At 46.1% G+C, this 19,578-nt stretch overlaps 1 protein-coding gene across 1 annotated transcript in view; it reads right to left on the bottom strand.

The window, feature by feature from the left end:
* The window catches only part of LOC311143639 (acid-sensing ion channel 4-A-like), a gene marked incomplete at its 3' end in the record, with an annotated part of 148,064 nt that extends 130,089 nt beyond the window's left edge, over positions 1–17,975 (bottom strand). Inside the window, exon 1 of the mRNA XM_084179507.1 lies at positions 17,382–17,975. Coding sequence (XP_084035633.1) covers positions 17,382–17,957 — 576 coding nt within the window. The 5' untranslated portion in view covers positions 17,958–17,975. The remainder of the gene's footprint in view (positions 1–17,381) is intronic.
* Between the last annotated feature and the right edge of the window lie 1,603 nt (positions 17,976–19,578).

Below are 19,578 nucleotides of genomic sequence, written 5' to 3'. Positions count from 1 at the left end.
GGGCGTCACAATATACCGCGTCATCGGTTAAAAAACCCGCCCCACCTAGCCCAATGGCAATGCCAATGACTAGTGGGCAGATCACCAGAATAGAAGCCATACTAATCTGTACTAGCAGATAGATGTGCCTTTTATCCTGTGAAAACACTACCGACCACTAATGGAATGACATCAAGTGTCACTCTACATTATGAACGGGGTAGACCGCCTCACTCACTCAATGGAATCCCAGAGATTAGTGGGCAGGAACAAAAACATGAGTCATACTAACTGAACAAGCAGATAGATGACCTCATATTCTGTTAATCAACGCATGCCTCTACTGTACTGATCCTGTCAGGATTCATGTCACAAAATATGTTTTCTTATCCAAAGCGGACCTGATGGAAACCCAGTCCATAGTCCTGCTTTTCCCTCTCTTCCTAGCTCCAGATCTCCCTTCAGCTATGCTGAGTACAGACCGAGCCAAAGAGTTAGAAAACACATCTGTCAAAAACACGTCTTCCTAACCAAAGCGGACCTGATGGAAACCTGAGTCCACAGTCCTGCTTCTCCTCTCTTTCTTGCTCAAGATCTCCCTTCAGCCACGCTGAGTACAGATCGAGCCAGAGAATTAGAAGACATATCTAAGAGATAGAAACGGATAAATGGAGACGGCGTCGACCAGGATGCTGCTCTACAGATATCCTCTACTCCTGTTCCTCTAAAAAGGGCAGTAGAAGCCGCTACTCCACGAGTGGAGTGAGCTCTGATACCCTGAGGCAATTGCCGCCCTGCTACCTCATAAGCTATCTCAATGCCTTCACAAAGCCAGTGAGACAGCCTCTGTTTTGAAAGTGGTCTACCTAGTGCAGCCGCACCGTGACACACAAACAACTGAGGCGATGACCTAATCGCTGCTGTGCGCTCGACGTAACACGCCAAAGCGCGTACCGGGCACAGGCGATGGAGCTTCTCCTCACTCCTCTCTCTATGAGGAGGAGGAGAAAAAGCCCACAGCTCCACGGTCTGTGACCTATATGAACTCTTAATAACCTTCGGCACAAATGCCGGGTTAGGACGTAACACTGCTCTGCTCAGGTCACCATTGATGGCCAGGCAGTCAGGTCTCGTCGAAAGAGCACACAAATCACTGACCCGCTTAGCTGTAGTCAAAGCGAGCAACAGTGCTGTCTTGATAGACAGCATCTTGAGGGGTATTTGATTCAATGGCTCGAACGGCGACTTACATAGCGCTTTGAGTACCAAAGCCAAATCCCATTGAGGAAGCGTGACTCTAGGTGTTGGCCTAAGTCGCCGCGTTCCTAATAGGAAGCGTTTCACTAGAGGGTGACTAAAGACATTGTCTCTGCCAAAACCCTCATGACAAGCTGAAATCGCTGCTGCAAACACTCTAATCGTGGCAGGCGATTTTTGCTTATCAAACATGAGCTGCAGAAAAGAGAGAATACTCTCCACCTGACAGCTCATGGGGTCCACACCTTGTGTGACACACCATCGTGAAAACACGTTCCATCTACTGGCATACATCTTAGAAGTGGAACTGGCACGTGAACCCTGTATGGTCCTGATCACTGCATCAGATAACCCACGGCGCTCTAGCCTGTCCCTCTCAGCAGCCAGGCCTTCAGTGGTTGGCCGATTATGGGCAATTTCCCTATCGTGCCAGCCGCCTGAGACAACGCGTCCCGTCGATGTGGAATTGGCCAAGGTGGCGCAATCAACATCTGACTCATCTCCCAAACCACAGAGCCCCCGGGCGATCGGGCGCTATCAGTATCACTGACAGACCCCTGACCTCACCCTGGCTAGCAGTGGGAGAATGCAGGACAGCGGAGGGAATGCATACAGGAGAACTCTCGGCCACGGTTGGTGCGCAAAGGCGTCCCTTCCCAGTGGCGGTTCGTCCTGTTCCCTCAGAGAGAACCACAGAGGACATTGCGCGTTCACGCGTGACGCGAATAGGTCCACCTCGGCTCTCCCGAATTGTTCCCAAATCTGGAGAACAATGTCTGGATGCAGACACCACTCGTCGTCTCGAGGACCCCCTCTTGACATGAGGTCTGTTCCTACGTTCAAGTAGCCCGGAATGTGTGCTGCTCTCAATGAGCGAAGGTGCTCGTGAGCCCACAGCCACAATTCCTCTGCCGCCCGATGGAGAGGAGGCGACCTGACTCCACCCTGGCGATTTCTGTGGGCTACTGTGGTCCGGTTGTCTGACCAGACCAGCACATCGTGACCCCGAAGGGTAGACGCGAAGTGGGTCAGAACCAGTCGAACCGTTTCCAACTCCAGGAGGTTGATGTGACGACCTGATTGAGGCCACACACCTCCTATCGCTTGTGTCTGACATGTCCCTCCCCATCCCGTCAGGGACGCATCCGTGAATACTGGGATGTGAGAGGACACCTTTCCTATCGGGACTCCGTGCGTGAGAACGCGCAAGTTTCTCCAATAGTTTAGGTCTGCACTGAGCGAGAGGGGAACCACCACCAACCGATGACGTTGACGCAATGGGTCTAGTCTTAGTTGGGCGAACCATCGCTGCGTCCTGCGCATGTGCAGGAGTCCCAGCGGAACCACAAAGTGGGCTGACGACATGAGACCCAAAAGTGACATGATCGACAGCGCCGTCACCGTGTGATTCAGACGACACTTCCTTAGGGCTAGCAACAAGGCTACCCTTCGGGGGTCCAAGATTCGAGCCCTCATCCTCACAGTGTCTAGCTGTATCCCCAGGTAGACAATCTGATGAGTGGGCCAGGGCGCGCTCTTTTTCCAATTCACAGCGAACCCCAGACTTGTGAGATGCATCACTGTCTGTGTTGTGTGAGTGATCGCCAGCTCTGCTGACGGGGCGAGAACCAGTAGGTCGTCCAGGTAGGCTAGTAGCCGTATTCCCTGACGACGCAACGGTTCCAATGCCGCCTCCACACACTTGGAAAATGTGCGAGGTGCCAGGGCGTACCCAAATGGCATCCTCGTGTATTCGTACGCCACCCCTTGAAAGGCGAACCGCAGAAACCTCCTGTGACGCGGCTGAACCGGCACATGAAAGTATGCGTCCTTTAGGTCTATGCTCGTACAAAAGTCCCCTCTCTGGACACATTCCAGCAGACGTTTTGTCGTTAGCATTCGGAAGGGCCGTTTGGTTATGCTCTCGTTGAGAATGCGTAAATCCAAAATCGGCCTCACTCCCCCCGTCTTTTTGGGCACTAGGAAATAAGGCGAATATAGCCCTTTGTTCCTTTGCTCCCGGGGAACTACTGTCACCGCCTCCTTCGCCAAAAGTTCCGTAATCTCTGTCATCAGAGCGGCCACTTTGTCTGGCGTTTTCATCACCGTCTCCACCACTCCCCTGAACGGGGGTGGGGTCCGGTGGAATTGGAGAGCATAACCCTTCTGCAACATCTGTTCTAGCCAGCGTGAGAGGGTGCAGCTTATTCGCCACTGCCAGCAATGCTGAGAAAGTGGCTGGGCGCGAAGCTGTGGTGCATCCAGTAGGAAGGACCTGTATTCCTCTATGGCCCTTACCGCCACTGTTCCCCAACATTGAAGTGGTGGAACAGCCCAAGGTGGGCCTCCCGTGAAAGGGAGAGGAAATGCGTTCTGAGAAAGAAAGAGGAGTAGGGACGTCGGTTAAACCGTAACCGTCGTATTCCTGCCCTCCTTGAACGCATCGCAGGTCTGAATTGCACTGACCGAGGCCACAGCCTGCGGCAGGGCACCATCCCCAGCAAGCGATTGCGTCATCTTAGGTGACTGCAATTCGCTATCAGAGCCCTTCACTACAGTACTCCTAGAAGTCTGTAGTATGAGGTCTCTATGAGGTAAAACAAGGCGGCGCCTTGATACCTTCTTAACTTTCACCTTCTGTGTGTGTTCAACTCTGCACCCCTGGTGGGTTGATTCACGCTCAGTGTGGTGAGTACTGGCTCGTTCTGTCAGGGGAGCTGATACTTTGGTTATACCCATAACGCTAGTAATCCTGCCCTCCGTGAACGTAGCATGGGTCTGAATCGCATTAACCGAGACCTTGGTCTGCGATAATGCGCCGTCCCCAGATAGCTGCTGTGTTACAATGCCTGGGGGCGCCGATACTCTAGGCACCTTGGTGACCGCGGTAATCGGGCCCTCCGTGAACGCAGCATGGGTCTGGCTCGTACTAGTGGAGACCTTAGTCTGTACTAGTGCGCCATCCCCAAATAGCGGCTGCGTCCTCATGTCAGAATCTGACCGGGACTGCTGCCTTCTATGTAAAGCACTTCTTATACGTGAAGTGTGATGTGACGACCTGATTGAGGTCTTCTGGATACCTACTCTTAGTGCCTGTTCAGCAACGCACCCTCGGTGGGCTGAACGGCTCTTAGAGTGGTAAGGAAGAGAGGGTGAGATTTGAACGCTCTCGGACGTATTATGGAAAAGAGGCTCTTTTTTGACAAAGTCAGGTGGAGCCAACTCTTTATTAAACACATCAACAAAAGCATTTACATCAGCACCCGTCCCTTCAACCGAAGGGTGGGGGGGAACAGTGGGCGCGTTCGACACCATCGATGCGTCCTCCATCCTCTCCCCCGCGTCCCGTCACGTACGCCTCCTCTTGCCTCCCTTGGAGGGCCAGGTCGGAGTCCTCGTCACCTCCCTCGCCGGCTGTAGTGGGGCTACCGTAGCTGCTGGGAGGGCCGAGCCCGCTCCCTTGCTGCTCGTGGCCGCCGGATGACGCCGATTACGCCGCCTCGTCGTAGATCCCGGTCTACTTAGAGGGGCGGAGGTAGATGGCCTTTGGGGAGGAGGGGGGCCGAGTCGTCCTGCCAACGGCAGGTGCTTGGCCAACTGCTTCTTCTCCTCCTCCAACTTCGAAAAACGCTCCGTCGCCTCTTTGACTGCGACCCCAAAGAGGCCGTCGTCAGAGAGGGGGGCATTCAAGAGAGACGTCCTGTCTGCCTCTTTCATGGAAGTCAAAGACAACCAGGGGTGTCGTTCCCCGACCACCGAAGTGGCCATGGATCTCCCCGCGCAGACTGCGGACGCCTGTGTAAGGTGGAGTATGGCGCCAGAAATTCTGGACGCCTCCTCCACCTCCTCCGGTGCCATCTCTGTCTTACCCGTGGTTAAACGGGACAGAGAGGCCGCCAAGAGGGCAATGTTGTTAGCTGCTGCTACAGCTTGGGCTCCCAACCCAAAAGACTTCTCTAACAGCGACGCTGTGAGTCGGTCCTTCTGGGATGGCAACATGGCCTTCTTGGAAGAGGGCCAAGGGCTCGAACCCGGTACGAGATATGCCGCCATGGCGCTCTCTAACCTGGGGATTCCCTGACCCTGAAGCCTTCCTTCCACTCTCGTGAATGGGAGATATGCTTTTACAGGCGAACGCGCCGCTAAAGGTGCCTCCCACGAGCCTCCAACGTACCTAGCCAAAGAAGGCATGGCAGGAGCCACTGGCTCTGCCGCCTTCCTTGGCCTGGAATAAGGACCGCCCTCCATCATATCAACCTCCGGTGCGGAGGGAAGAGGGGGCAGCTCTATTGCCAGCCGTTGAGAAGCTCTCTCAATGAGACCCGGAAAATCCGCTCTCAGAGAGGCTGCAGCGAAAGAGAGAGCTTCTGATCTCTCAGAGCTCGTATCCCCTTCGCTATAGGGACTACAAGCCCTCTCGCTCTCCAAAGGAAAGGGGGGCTTGAAAGTATGAGGGACGGGGTCCGACTGTTCCATTGGAATGCCAGACCCTTCCTCAAAATCCCCATCTTCCCCCGAGTCTGCGCCGTCGGACGACGCCTCTGAAGCAGAGGCTAGTATCGACAACACATCCTCAAGGGGGATGTCCTCCCTGAAAAACGCCCAACGCTGCTTCCTCTCCTTTAAAGAAAGGAGGGCGCAGGAGGCGCAATTCGGGGGACTGCAGACGCCTTCCTTGGCATGCTGGGATCCCAAACACACGAAACATAAGTCGTGGTGGTCACCGGCCGCCATGGAAGTGCATCTGCACTGAGCTCTGAAAAGAGCTTTTGGGGGTGGAAAATCTCCCGGTGTGCTCATTTAGACGACGTTGATGACTGGAATATCAACGGCGTTTTCGTCCTGAGTCTTCGTGCTTCGTCTCTTCTTGGCTCTTCAGTCTAGTCATCCAGTCGCTGAAGAAAAAGGGAGGCTGATTGAGGGGAGGCACCCCCTCTTATAGGGACACCTGTACTCCTATTGGCTGTAGGTGTGTGCATAATTTTGTCTCAGGCTGCTGCTGCCTTAGGGCAGAGGGTAAACCATTAGGAGCAGAGCTCCCCTATGGGGCGGAGCTCCACGATATAGAACTGCATCATCGGGCTGCTTTATCCAACTAACTATAAACACAACACACTACAGTATCTTGAAAAAGTTGGTATCCAAATTAGGGAGAGTGTATTCGTGTCCTTCAGAATTAGATGCAGCGTAGCTACTGTCGACGAGCCGCTTGTCTACCGTAGTTTGCTGCGCGGCTGGCAATGTACACTTATCAGTGGGGAGAGGAATCAAGGGCAATTGCATGTTCATGGCACAGAACGCAGACTGGCCAGCAGCAGGAGATTTGTAGCTTTTGCCAATACATCTCTCCCCCAACGTCTCAAGAGTGGTGTTTACTCAAACAGCTCACACAGTTTAGGTTGGGAGACATTGCTGTGAAATATCCAACCTGGATGCACCACCTCGGAACAAAGGAGGGAGTGTAATCATGTCTGATAGCAAGTTTGCCGCAATAACAGAACCATTTGTGGGACATTTTCTCTGTTGCGGTGCAATCCATAGTCTATGCATGTTTATCCAGAGCTCCCGGGAGGGACCAAGCGTCCACGACCTCTTTCATATTCAGAGAGGGAACTCTCCCAATCCCTCTTTTTCTCCCTCACACCACTTTGTCCACAATTCACAGCACTCCTTTGTAATGAGATGCTAATCCTCTGCAACGCATTCCAGTGTTTGGGAGAGAGAGAAGGCTTTTATTTATTCAGTGTCTATCTGTATACATATTCCGTGTAAAGAGATCTCAGGTCTTCTTCCGACATTAGCTGCATTTGAACGAGGCTCGTGGTTAAAGGTGACCTCTCCTGAGCATCGTTTTACCTGACTGGTGCGATGTAGGTTTTAGATGTATTTTCCTTCCTTATCTCAATTTCTCCATCAGGAAGTTTAATTATTCAAGCAAAAGTACATGGTATTAATCTTGTGGACGGCTGAATAATTAATTTGTGATGCATTGTTAATTTGCGAACCAATTCTAAAGTACATACTATGCTCCAAATTGATCGTTTTTTAAATTTGTTTATGAACAAACATGACATGCCACAAACGGGCCCGAATTGTCCTGAAAGACACCATGCACCTTAATATAGAGAAAGAAAGCAGTGAGTGGCAGTCCAGTTCTGTGAGTGCCTTGTGATTTCTACCCACTAAAGGGTGAATCCATTGTGTAAAGGTGCTCTCTCTGAGTAGGAAAGCTGCTTGACTTCCTTACAAGCTTAGTCAGAGGGGCAGGAAAGGAGGCAGATAACGCCCCCATTTGGAACACTCCAATAGCATACGGCAAGTCGGCACATGGGGTGGCTCCAATTTAGCTCCTGAATCAGCTGGTCCAGCACAGAAGTGGACAGCAAGGGACAGACGCAATCTCGCTGACCACTCTGTTTCCCACTGAGCTCACCGAGTACCACTTTGGGAAGAAAAAGCTGTGCCAAGGGGCGTGGCGCTCATTCAAATCATCCTTTCTCCTCTCCTTTATGCTGTAGCTGGAGTGTATAATCATAATATAGTTATGTATAGTACTCTGCTGATATCGATCTGTAGCTATTGCGCTTCCTCAGGAGCTGCCAAATAATACCCCAAGCTCTCTTCAGAAAGTATGATAATACCTATTAGATCATCAATATTCTAGCTTAAATTGGATTTACGAGCACAAATGATATTGTCAGCCCTCTTTTGGCACAAAGAGCAGACTATTTGTTCTATAATGACACGTCTCGTTCTATATATCTCCATCTCACTCCTATATCTCAGGTCCTGTTGCACATTATCTTCCCTGATGTTCCTCAATGTCGTGGTGATTATTTATATATTAGCCTATTACCTCAACTTGCTAATTAATTGTCAGTTAAGAGGCATTATAGCTAATATGGAAAAATATGCAAGCAGTCTCAGGGGATAACTTTCATTATGGTACACATACTAATGAAACATTAGCATCCTGTTAATTCCCCATAGAACAGAGTCGACGGTGAAGGTCAAAGACGAAGGAAAAAAAGCGTGGTGATTTGTGAGTGAAGCGGCATGACATTTATTTCTTCCCTGGACTTTGGAGATCTGTTTCGAAGCACACTATTATCCCTTCCTTCCTTTACTCTAAGGCTCTGTAACCAAATGGCAACCTATTCCCTATATAGTGCACTACTTTTGACTACAGCCCTATGGCAAAGGCTATGGGCCCTGGTCAAAAGTAGTGCACTATATAGGGAATAGGGTGCCATTTGGGATGCAGTCAGAGAGAATGTCAAGGACACACGTAAACATGGACAGGAAGGGATGCCACACCTCATTAATGGCCATATTTATTCTAAGTGATGCCCTTATCACGGTGTTTGTAATGAAATGGATGAGATCACAAATTTGAAAGGATCTATCTTTTCTTTGTTTGTCCCAAGGGCATTTAGAGGAAAAGCGATTTACATTCTTCGCCCAGGAAAGGACATATAATCTTAACTTATCTTTAGATGAGAAAATCACAAACGGAGAAGCTCTAATTAGGGTATTTACATTCAAGAGCTCCGATCAGCTGCGCACACACACACACACACACACACACACACACACACACACACACACATACACACACACACACAAGTGCGTGCTCATCAAAAGTGCTGTGAATTTTGCTATTAAAATAAGTGTTTTGTTTTATGCATCTCACCGTCAACAAAATACAAGGTCTTCACAGAATCTGCTCTGATCTTTTAAAAGAAAAGTCAAGCAGTCATGTGTATTGGAGTTTGTCTACAGTATCTAACTGGTGTGATATTGATATGAAAGGTGAAAAATATGATAAAGATGTGAGCAGAGACACACCAGTAAACTCTCCACTTGGTACACATGTTTAGAAACAGTGTTTGGTGGTGGGCAGGTCTCTTCCACGTCCAAGTATCTCTTCACCCCCTTTTAGACTTCCTCCTTAGGTCCTCATGAAGAAGAATGTTCCTATGATCATGAGGGGAACCCAGGACATGAGGACAGTGTTGCTATTAATGGCCAAAGGGACTTCCCTCTAGGGACAACAGTGTTAATCGGAGCCACTAGGTCCTCTCCCCGCTGGATCAATGTCAGCATACATTTCCTGATGCGTGCCAAGTTAGCTGTGTTTCAACTGTAATAGGTTATTGAATGGAGACGGCATTTAGGGAGCAGGACCGCATTTCACCTTATTGACAATGAAATGCACAAAACCTTCTCAAAAGCATACATTAGGATAAACAGAATACATCTTGACAACAGTGTTAGGGAGGAGGAGTACAATTACAAAGACAACAAATACAACTCTAGTAACAACAAATACAGCTGTCTAAAGCAAGGAATGCTGCTTATCTGACTCATTAAGACAAAAAAAAACATGTACAATCAGAAAAATTTGTTATAATTAGTTTAGGTAATAGTATACGAGGAGGATGATTAGTAGAACTAAATAGCTCTTTCTGAAGGACATGTCCTCCTACTTCAGCCAGATTCATATGAGTTCAATCTAAATCATTTCTGAATGTTAACAATGAACTAAAGACCATCTTCAAAGATGCTGCTGGATGCCCTTGCTCCATCATATACTGTCACAACCTTGGATCCAGTCACGATCAACAGAATATCAACAAATGTCACTTCAAAGCTCTAGACGGTAATCCAGAATCTGCCTCCCAAATAGCACACTATTTCCTATAGTGCACTCCTTTTGACTAGGGCCCATAGGGGTCTATAGGGTTCGTGTCAAGTGTAGAGCACTATATAGGGAATAGGGTGCCATTTGGGATGCACACAAGGTGAAAGCTCTTGGTCAGGCAGAAGACAAAAGGACAGGAAAAGTAGATCAGACCACCACACCACATCCAAGACGGACACAGTCATATTGGAATCTAACAGGAAGTAATTTGGTTGATTGTTAGTGCAGTTCATTACACTGTAATGTATTTCCTTCATGAGATTACAAAATGAGAGGTGGCAAATCAAGCACTGGGGTATAAATCAGATGACCGTTCTGTGCACCTGAAGGTCGAGTGGTTTGTCAACATCACATCTCCACACAACCTGCTGGGCTGGCACACAGGGAAATTGTCTGTCTGGAAAGATTAGGCTATGTACAGAAATAGAAATATATAAACGATCATGAAAATAATCTTGGCATAACTTTATTCAAGGTACTGTAAAACCTTGTTCAAGTAACTACAGTACCTTCAGAAATTCTCTCTTTACTTTGTTTGAATATATTCAATCCCTTTTTGATTATAGTTAGGTACTAGTAACTAAAGTATCTTCAAAGGTTATGTCCATCTTTACTTTGTTTAAATATATAATCCCTATTTTTCCACTCAACATAACATATGTCAATTTACAGTTACTGTGCACCACCACATAAATCTGGTGTTCTAAGTTAGGGGAGGAGTGGACAAAGCAAAATCATCACTATGTTTCATTCCCTTCTGAAACTAAAGGGAGCAAACTTTGCACTATAGTTTAAATGCTTATTAAATCAGGCCAAATGTTTTCTAGAGTAGCCTATATATAGCACTATACACAATTGTATGAATATTTCAGGCACACATTTGATCACAGCTCTTAGCAGAGGATTGCTACGATGGCAACTGGGAGGTATCAGCATTAACAGGTCCTGAGCATTACCATAAGGCATTCTCCATTACACTACTTCATAAATCATTCAGAAAGCTTTAACATTACTGAACAGGATTTCTATGATTTCCTACTCACCAAAAATATTATACAAGAAAACTGGAGGTCAGGGGTCAACCTAAGGCTGTGTATTTGCAGTTGGCTCATATGTAACCATCATTAACCATTCCACAGTTCGTTACAGCCATTTCTTAGCACAGGCTTTACCAAACCTCTCTCACAGGGAAAGAGGTTCTAGGTTCAGTGTCCTCTTCAGGACACTGTTATAATCTGATAGATCAAGACCGAATTTCACACCTGACAGTCATGGCACTGTGTGTCAATAGAGGTCATACCTGGTTTGCATCAATCTTTTGAGCAATAGTGGCAAATATGCAAAGAATGATGTAAAATGGGCACAAAAATGTAGATAAAATGTTTGTGAAATTCCGCTCGATAATGTATGCAAGTGTGGGGCCAGGCCACACTCGAAAGATCAGCAAGTGGCCGAGCCAAGTGACATTAGACATAATTCAGAACACAAGCCAATTGTCCAGCCAAGCAGATATCCCAGGCACAGGCAGTTCCTCATGCAGATACAGATAGTGCTGGGGGTAGATATGCACTGTGACATTTGCGCTCCTTGTCATTTCCTGCCGCTGAATGGTAGTCCAAGTGATCAATGACATTTTCATGCAAATCGCAGCCACAATGGTTTCTACAACTGAAATATCTTTGAAATGTTCAAATATGCTGTCTCTTTCAAAGTAATTAAGTGATACTGGTAAAAGGAAATGAGAGGCACGGATCTATTATCTGATGTGTTCTAAAAGCAGGCTTGATTCCTTTTTCACAAGCTTTTCCACTAATGTATTCGGAGACTCTCACGGCTTGCTCCCCTGAAGAAAGGAAAGAGTTTACAGTGCATCTTTGGTCAGCAGCTTTCATCATCATCATCACCTAGGTTGCTACCCAAATGGCGCCCTATTCTCTATATAGCACATTACTTAGTGCACTATTCGCTATATAGTGCAGTACTGCTCACACAAAGGGAATAGGGTGCCATTTGGAATGCAGCCTTACTGTATTCAGATGGAGACTGTGAACACTGTTTTTGAAAACATATATAGAGAATGCAGAGTGTATTTTCAGCCCACTATTGTATGAGGTGTGGAAATGGCTGCTCATGGTTCAATACTTAGCAGTACTAGACCATTGGAGCACCCTTTACATGTAAATGAGGAAAGGTCTGACATATTGACTGAGTTCGGCCAACAACTCTGTGTTTCTACTAATAGAAATGTTAAAATCAAACTCGAACCTGGCTCTGGCAGCATTAACAAATGCAGCAGAGACTCGGCCCAAAACAAAGCAACCAGATAATTAGTCACACTAGGCTTAAGGGATGGGAAGCAATCTGACTGGAGGATTTATCGATCCATTGGAAGGGGGAGGGCCACAAAGTTAGGGGTTATTATCAATCTTGTTGAACCAAGTCCTTCAGCCTGTGATGAAACATGCATGTGTACACACACACACACACACACACACACACACACAAACAGCTTGGTGTACTAGTTATCAAAAGGGGACAAATGTGTGTGAGTAAAGACTCCCTGGGGTTAGAGGGGGTTAACTGCACCAGAGCATTAGAAGCCTTTATCGTGGAGTTAAAAGCCATCCCTAAGCTCTAGCTTCTCCTCATATACAGCCTAGTGATCCAAACCTTGCAGAGGTAAGAGGTTTTAAATCTGATCAGAAATGATAAAAAAGCCAAATCCCTAAAAAATAAACTGTTTGGTTTTGTATTAAACAGTAGCTGGTCACAGGTGGGATTTATCTGATTGGATGTTGATGATGCATACCGAGTAAAGCAGCCGACCAATTTGACTGTAATTCATCTCCAGCGAGCGTGGCAGAGTGGAGGAAGAGGACAGTGTGTGGGACAGGCCTGGAATAGGTTACACCCACAGTACTCTTCACATCTTCCCCATCAGAGCAGCATGATATGGGATCAACTGGCGTATTTCTTTACACGTGTAGGAGCAATAGCTATACAGAATGTGCATTAGCGGGAAAAAACGGATGCAAACTTGGTCTCCTGAGCTGCTCAAATCCTAACTGAAGATGGGCTCTGAATTCAGAGTGAGTCTGTACATCAAATGTGGAGTAGCATGGTAAGCTGTGAAGACTGGCGAGAGAGAGGCCCACAGCAGTGGAACTGGACGGCTAATTGACAGGCTGTTTCAGATGGAGCTCCAGAAAGGCGGTCACTTTCATGGTCCCCAGTCCTCCGTCTCTATCAGGGGGCTGGAAGGATGCGGGGGGGGAGGGGATGCCAGACGCTGAACCCACTGGGGGACCTGTCATTCACATACTCCTGTGCTCATGTGCAGCACTCACTCCAAGACAAGAGAGACATGCCACCCTGGGAGAGAGTGGGTGCCAGCAACACAGAGACACAACACAGAGCACCTGTTCATGGGAAAACTTTTCACAGGACGACACAAAGGAATCAGATGTAGAGAGTGCCTCCTTTTGTTGTTGACTTGGGAGTTTTTGCCTATAGGAAATTCACTGGAGCTTGTATGAACAAAGCCCCAGATCTCTAGTTAGGCAGTTGTCAGCATCGGTAAGGATCAACAACAGCATCACCATACATGCTTGCCTAACCATTCTGCATACTATTGATTTGCATTATCCAACACTTATAATTTGATCGAGTTAGATGAGGTGTTGGTCAAGAATAGTTAACCATTCAGGTTCACGTCACTAAATATTCAATGATCTATTAAAACACACCAGCCTCTCAACAAGGACATGCAGAAATTACAAACTGCAGACAGGGGGGACCTTTAATGGTGACTGCGTTAACCCAGGTTTCAAAGGTTGCTGCACACCATTACAAGTCCAATGCCACTTAGTTAACCCCATGAATATATACAGAAGGGTTCTGTCCTTGCTGAGAGCTAAATCTGATAATGCAGCTGCAAACAGAGCCGTCAGAGAGTAAACAAATCCAAAATATCCTGTTTAAAAAGCCAAAGGCTCTCTGCCAGATCTACACGATAGCGCCACACAATTATCCTCAGGTTACAAAAAAAGAAGAACAAATAAAAGGTGTATATTTATTCATGGCATGTTGAGCTAGCTATATCTGGTGTTGATTAATCTGAGTCAATAAAATTATTTTTGATTATACTAAATGGCATAAAATGCTAGTCAAACAAAGCTGCCAACCAGCAAAGGCATTAAAGGGAAACAAATCATTTTGATGCATAATTATGTACGATCGCATCTTAAATAGATCAGCTATTTGTTTTTCTATTTGTTGACCAGTCAACACGTTCTTAGATTCAATATAAAACAACAAGACCTCTATGGAAAACAGGTTGGTGAATTGAATATGGACTGGGAATGGCTAACATTGGGTATCGGTAAAAATAAAACAATACGAATATGCTACTAGCTGCCTTTTTCTTTGCATTTTCTTTTCAATGCAGAAGAACAGCTCCTAAAAATACACCAATCAATCTTCTGAAAAATAACAACAGGTCTTTGATAGTCCACATTCATCCAAGGTGTTTCTGACGATACGGTTCTGGAGCTACTGTGTTTCGATGACAAAGACAGGTTTTGAACTATGCCTATATTACTTCAACAATCATTTCACTTTTAGGGACCAGATTGTATAATAAATTGCTATGTATCTCTATCTTGGTGGGGTCTCGAGTGCCTCAAGCATAAATGCATGGTTTGAATTCCTTTTTCCCTTTCCAATTATTGCATTTCAAAGCGCACGATTCAGACACACAGTGACACACTCTTATTCTTCAATAAAATGTTGTGTTGTGTATAACTTGAGAGCATTCAAGTGTTATGTGAGAGAAAAAGATTGAAACAAAATGTCAGTTTCAAGGTAGTAGCCCTTTTCTGCAGTCAAATGACCTAGTGGCCTCATGGGTAGGATGTTATTAATATTTTTCAAAAAACACGCTGAAAATCCGATGTTTCTATGTCAAACGGTTTTGTTATATTTCACTCTTCTGTGATGTATATACTGTAAAGTGCAATATTGGGATGCAAACTCAAAATTGAATACATTTCAACTCTATATCTGACATGGTACAGATAAGCCCATAACCATGTGTGTGAGGTGTATACGTTTGTTTCAAAGTAGATTTGTTTAAGACTACCAAGAAACACTCTACGTGACCCTGATTTAGCCCACTGCAGTAAAAGGATAAAGACAGACAGAATGTTTATTTAGGCAAAAATGAAATGACAAAGGCCTTGTGATGAGACTATTCATCAGACACTTCTCCTGAGCACCATCTCAGTCATTACCTAAACAAAACATCTAGAGTCCTCCAAATGATGTATTGAAACTCACAACGCTGTGCAAGAAGGCAATCCTGATATATGCAAATCAATGAGAAGAAGAATAATGAATGCGTGTACAGAGAGAGAGAGCGCGTGTGTTAGTGTGTGTTAGTGTGTGTGTGTTAGTGTGTGTGTGTGTGTTAGTGTGTGTGTGTTAGTGTTAGTGTGTGTGTGTGTGTTAGTGTGTGTGTGATTAATAGCATTTGAACTGTTAGTTTAATATTCAGCCTTAGCTACATACTGTGGTGCACACTTCTGTTGCTCCACGCACCTCAGAGGCACGCACACATGAAAAGAGGAGTAAATGCCGTGTGAGAGAGACTCTGTGGCTGGGCTTAACATCTGTTAGCTAGCTAGAGCACATCCCTCACATCCCATCCCTGCCTGCCCTCACCCAGAGCTCCCAACCCAGGTTGGTTGGCTCCTCACACTGACGCTCCCTCCAAGTTCTGCTGCCCTTGGGGATGCAGTAAATGACATGTCATGCGTGGAGGCAGTAGGAAGCCTGTAACAAATCTAACTGACAGCCCCCCAAATGCAGATCACAGAGCTGACAGAGAGAAAACAGCTACTTAAGGAACTTTCAACGGGATCTTAATCTGTGATGAAGTCACTCCCCATCCCAGAGAACTAGTGAGGTTTCAACAGCTGACATGGGACAGCCCCGTTCCTGGATGTCACAATCTTCCCCTAATTAATGTACTGCGAGGGAAGTGACTGTCAATGTGTCAGAGGACATTCTCATCAACTGGTGTAGAAATACTGTAGCTTGAACCCGAGTGCATAACAAACTTTTGGAATCACACCTCCACAGCTGCCAGTGTTTTGCCATCTTTACCCGTCTTTTTGGTCCCCTAGGATGCATGGCATTTTTCTTGGCATGATACAATACATTACTATATGTCAGGGGTAATACAATGTCTCTGTGAGTGATTCTTCTGAGGATCAGAAATACTACAAAGAGAAAAAAGCTGCCTATTCATTGCAACAGCCACAGAAATCAGGGAGGATAAGTCATTATTTCCTTGGTCTGTAACTTGGTATATCAAAGGTTAATACTGTGTAATCACCATGATAAGAGAGAATCCTTAGGTATCAGCAAGGTGAGCATATCAATGTTCAACACACCCTATTAATACTTGACACCAGTACTTTATCATCACTAAAGTAATTGCATATTCCTGTTCCTCCTGGAGAGAGGGGGGAAAAAATCCATCTCCTATCAGGACTGTGGCTTTAATAAATAGTACACAACACACACACACACACACACACACACACAGAGAGAGAGAGAGAGAGAGAGAGGACCTTCCTGACTGGATGTGAGAGAAGCTTATGGAAATTGTTTCATTCCTTTTAGTCAATCTGGCTAATGCAATAATCATGTATGTCTGTCTCTAAATATTTAATCTTAACAGCAGCGAGATTGAAATACAACATTGGTGGAACATTACTCCTTCCCTCCTGAAAGGTAGAAGAGCTGAGAGAGCCAGGGAGCAGTTCCACAATGCCAGACAGAGAAAGAGAGAGAGGGAGTGAGGGAGAGAGAAGTTAGCTTTTAAAAGGTGATTTTGTGGCCATGTACTCTCTCAGCTGCTGTCATTGAAGGCAGCATAAAACCACATTGTGTTTTTGAAAAGTAAAATAAATGTATCTTCAGGGGAGCCGGAGCCGTTGTTCCATGTTGTTCCATTCTCAAACAGGAAATCATTAGAGAACTGTTGCTCCCCTGTCCATGACGAAACATAACAGAGACACAGAGCTCTGAATCCTATTTATTTAAGCTTTTCCCAGTAAAAAGCACATGGCTCTTCAAGTAACACTAAAACACAGATCATTTCAATTACACTATCTTTAAAGTATATAGCTGACTCCAACATTATCTTTCATGCCTCCAGGTGTTTTGCAAAAACAAGAAAAGTGCTATGTTCCAAGGATCTGTGATATTGATCAAATTCAGAATAGTTTACTTCCAAACATAAGTGTACTTATTTTTCTAATGCCTTGTGTTTTCATTATCTGAAATGTTTTAGTTTAGATGAACACTGAATGAAATGTTATTTCTCAGACAAGACACAGGTATGTCAGCTACTTTGGGAAACTTTTCAACTTACCACAGAGAAGTCCTCGGCAGAGCAGTTCTGTCCACTGAAGTTGCAGCTCTTCAGCATCTCGTCCAGCTGATGTCCTGTCCGGTTGAAGATGTCCTGCATGTCTGGTGCAGGATAGTCCAAATCAGTGGGCTTGTGACCATCCCGGTTTTTTGGCGGTAGACCTGTGAGGTTAGCCAGGTGGTAGATGTCGGCGTCGGTGAGAGCAGAGAAGCGGAAGCGGTTGATGTTGCAGATGGTCACAGCGGGAAAGACCATCTCAGGGCTCGCTTCCTCATTCAGAGCGGTGACGTGAGGATGCTCCAGGTAAGAGATGGCACACTTTGCAGCCTGGTACAGAAAGAGTGCCAGAGAAGCCAAAAAGGCAAGTGCCCAGAGGGTCTGCCGAATGCCCAGGCGTCCCGAGACAAAGATGTGGTTAATCCCGTGGAGAGAGCTGGAGTTGGCGAAGCCGACCAGGTCTTTAGCTGGGGGTGAGCAGCTCTCCTCAATCAGGCTCTCCTTGTCCCCATCCTGCTTGCCTTTCTGCTTCTCATCCTCCTCAGCAAATTTGATTTTGCAAACAAATTCGATCGGCATGTGGGCAGCCAGGTCTGCGTTTGGGGTTGTTTTGATGACAGCTGTCAGCCCTGATCCACTTGTCCCGTCTTCTCTGGCTGTTGTCCTCAGAACAGATTACAACTCCACAAAGAAGAAGAAAAAGGCACGAGAGAGTTGCTGTTGCTGCTCCTGCTCCTGCTGCTGCTACTGACTGCCACTGCTCGTAGTGACTAGTGCTGCTGTGCTGCTGCTCTGGATGCTTGTCTCAGTACTTGATCAGCTCGCAGAGTCTTGCTTATCAGCAGTAATACAGCTGTCCAAAAAACACCCTTGCTCTCCGCTTCAGACCACAGATGAAAATGCAGCATTTTGAGTCAAGCTAAAAGAGGCAGGGGGCTACTTAATAATTCATGAGAAGGCAACATTGTGATTATTTCCTCCTCACTGGCACGAGCTGCAACTTCCCCCGTCGTACGTCCCTGTGCTTCCCACAGCCTGCTCCTGCTTAATCCACTTGTTTGAAACGGTCTTACTCCTTGATCGTAATAAGTTGGGGTCAAAGGTTGTTCTCCCAAACATCCGGTGCTTGATGTGAATTGCAGGGTGTCAGTAGTTTTTAATGACCCCCCCCCCCCCCCCACCCCGGGTCCCCAGAGAATGCCTAATTGGAACAATAATGAGGAGTGAGAGAAGTGGAAACAAGCAGCAGGCAACTCCTAGCAATCAATCTCCTCTTTGGAACAAAAAAAGTGAAAGACTATCGATCCGGCTGAAGCATCTGTCAGAGATTAAGGAAGGCAGTACAACGGTCCTTTCTTATCAGGAATTAATGGTAGCGTCACAGGCTCCAGCATGAATTTGAATTAGTGGACGCCTTCTGATCTGGGACCAAGATGATGCTGGAGATGTTGAAATAAAGTATTGATTTCCCCCCCTTCACCCCCACTCCTCCTCTTTTATAGTGTGTGCCTTCATGCTATTAATGACCCTTTTCCAGATTGCCAAACAAAATGATGTAAATAGGAGGCACAAAAGTGGGCTCCCTAATGCATGTTATTCCCCTTTAAATGGGATTAGTCATGTGGGTCACATCACACAGGGCTGGGACCTGTAGAGAAAAATATTTAAAGGTGAATTAAACCACTTTAAACACATTATTAACAGGATTATTACAGATTGAATGAGGAACTACGGTGACAATGAGGCTTTTAAAAGCTTTAAAAATAATAATAATTCGCCGGCCCTCCCCTTTCTTACTCACTCACTACATAGACTAGGGGACTAAATAATACTAAGAAACAGCAGGAAAGTAATTTTTGCCACGACTATTGAAAGTATATAACCGAATAGCATGAAATCTTGTCAAATTATAGAATTGAGATGTTGATTGAAAAGACAAGAACAATCAATACACCCTTAGTTTGTGCAAGCCAAAGAAATTCCCATCAACAGTGAGAATTGATAAGGTGCCCTCAAGTAACTCGGAAGCCATATCCTTGACTCTTCTCTGTTTATTTGTCCCTTGAACAATGTCATGGTAGTCACTTCAACAAGGGGTCAAACTTAAAGGGATGGACCCTTGATCATAATTCCTTACGGATACATTGAGATATCTAAGGAATATTCAATTTACTCGGTGGGAATGATGTTTATTTAATTA

Source organism: Coregonus lavaretus (genome assembly GCF_964263955.1).
Source record: "Coregonus lavaretus genome assembly, chromosome: 16".
Classification (NCBI taxonomy): domain Eukaryota; kingdom Metazoa; phylum Chordata; class Actinopteri; order Salmoniformes; family Salmonidae; genus Coregonus; species Coregonus lavaretus.
The sequence above is the reverse complement of the archived record's forward strand: the minus strand, read 5'-3'. Positions and strand labels throughout refer to the sequence as shown.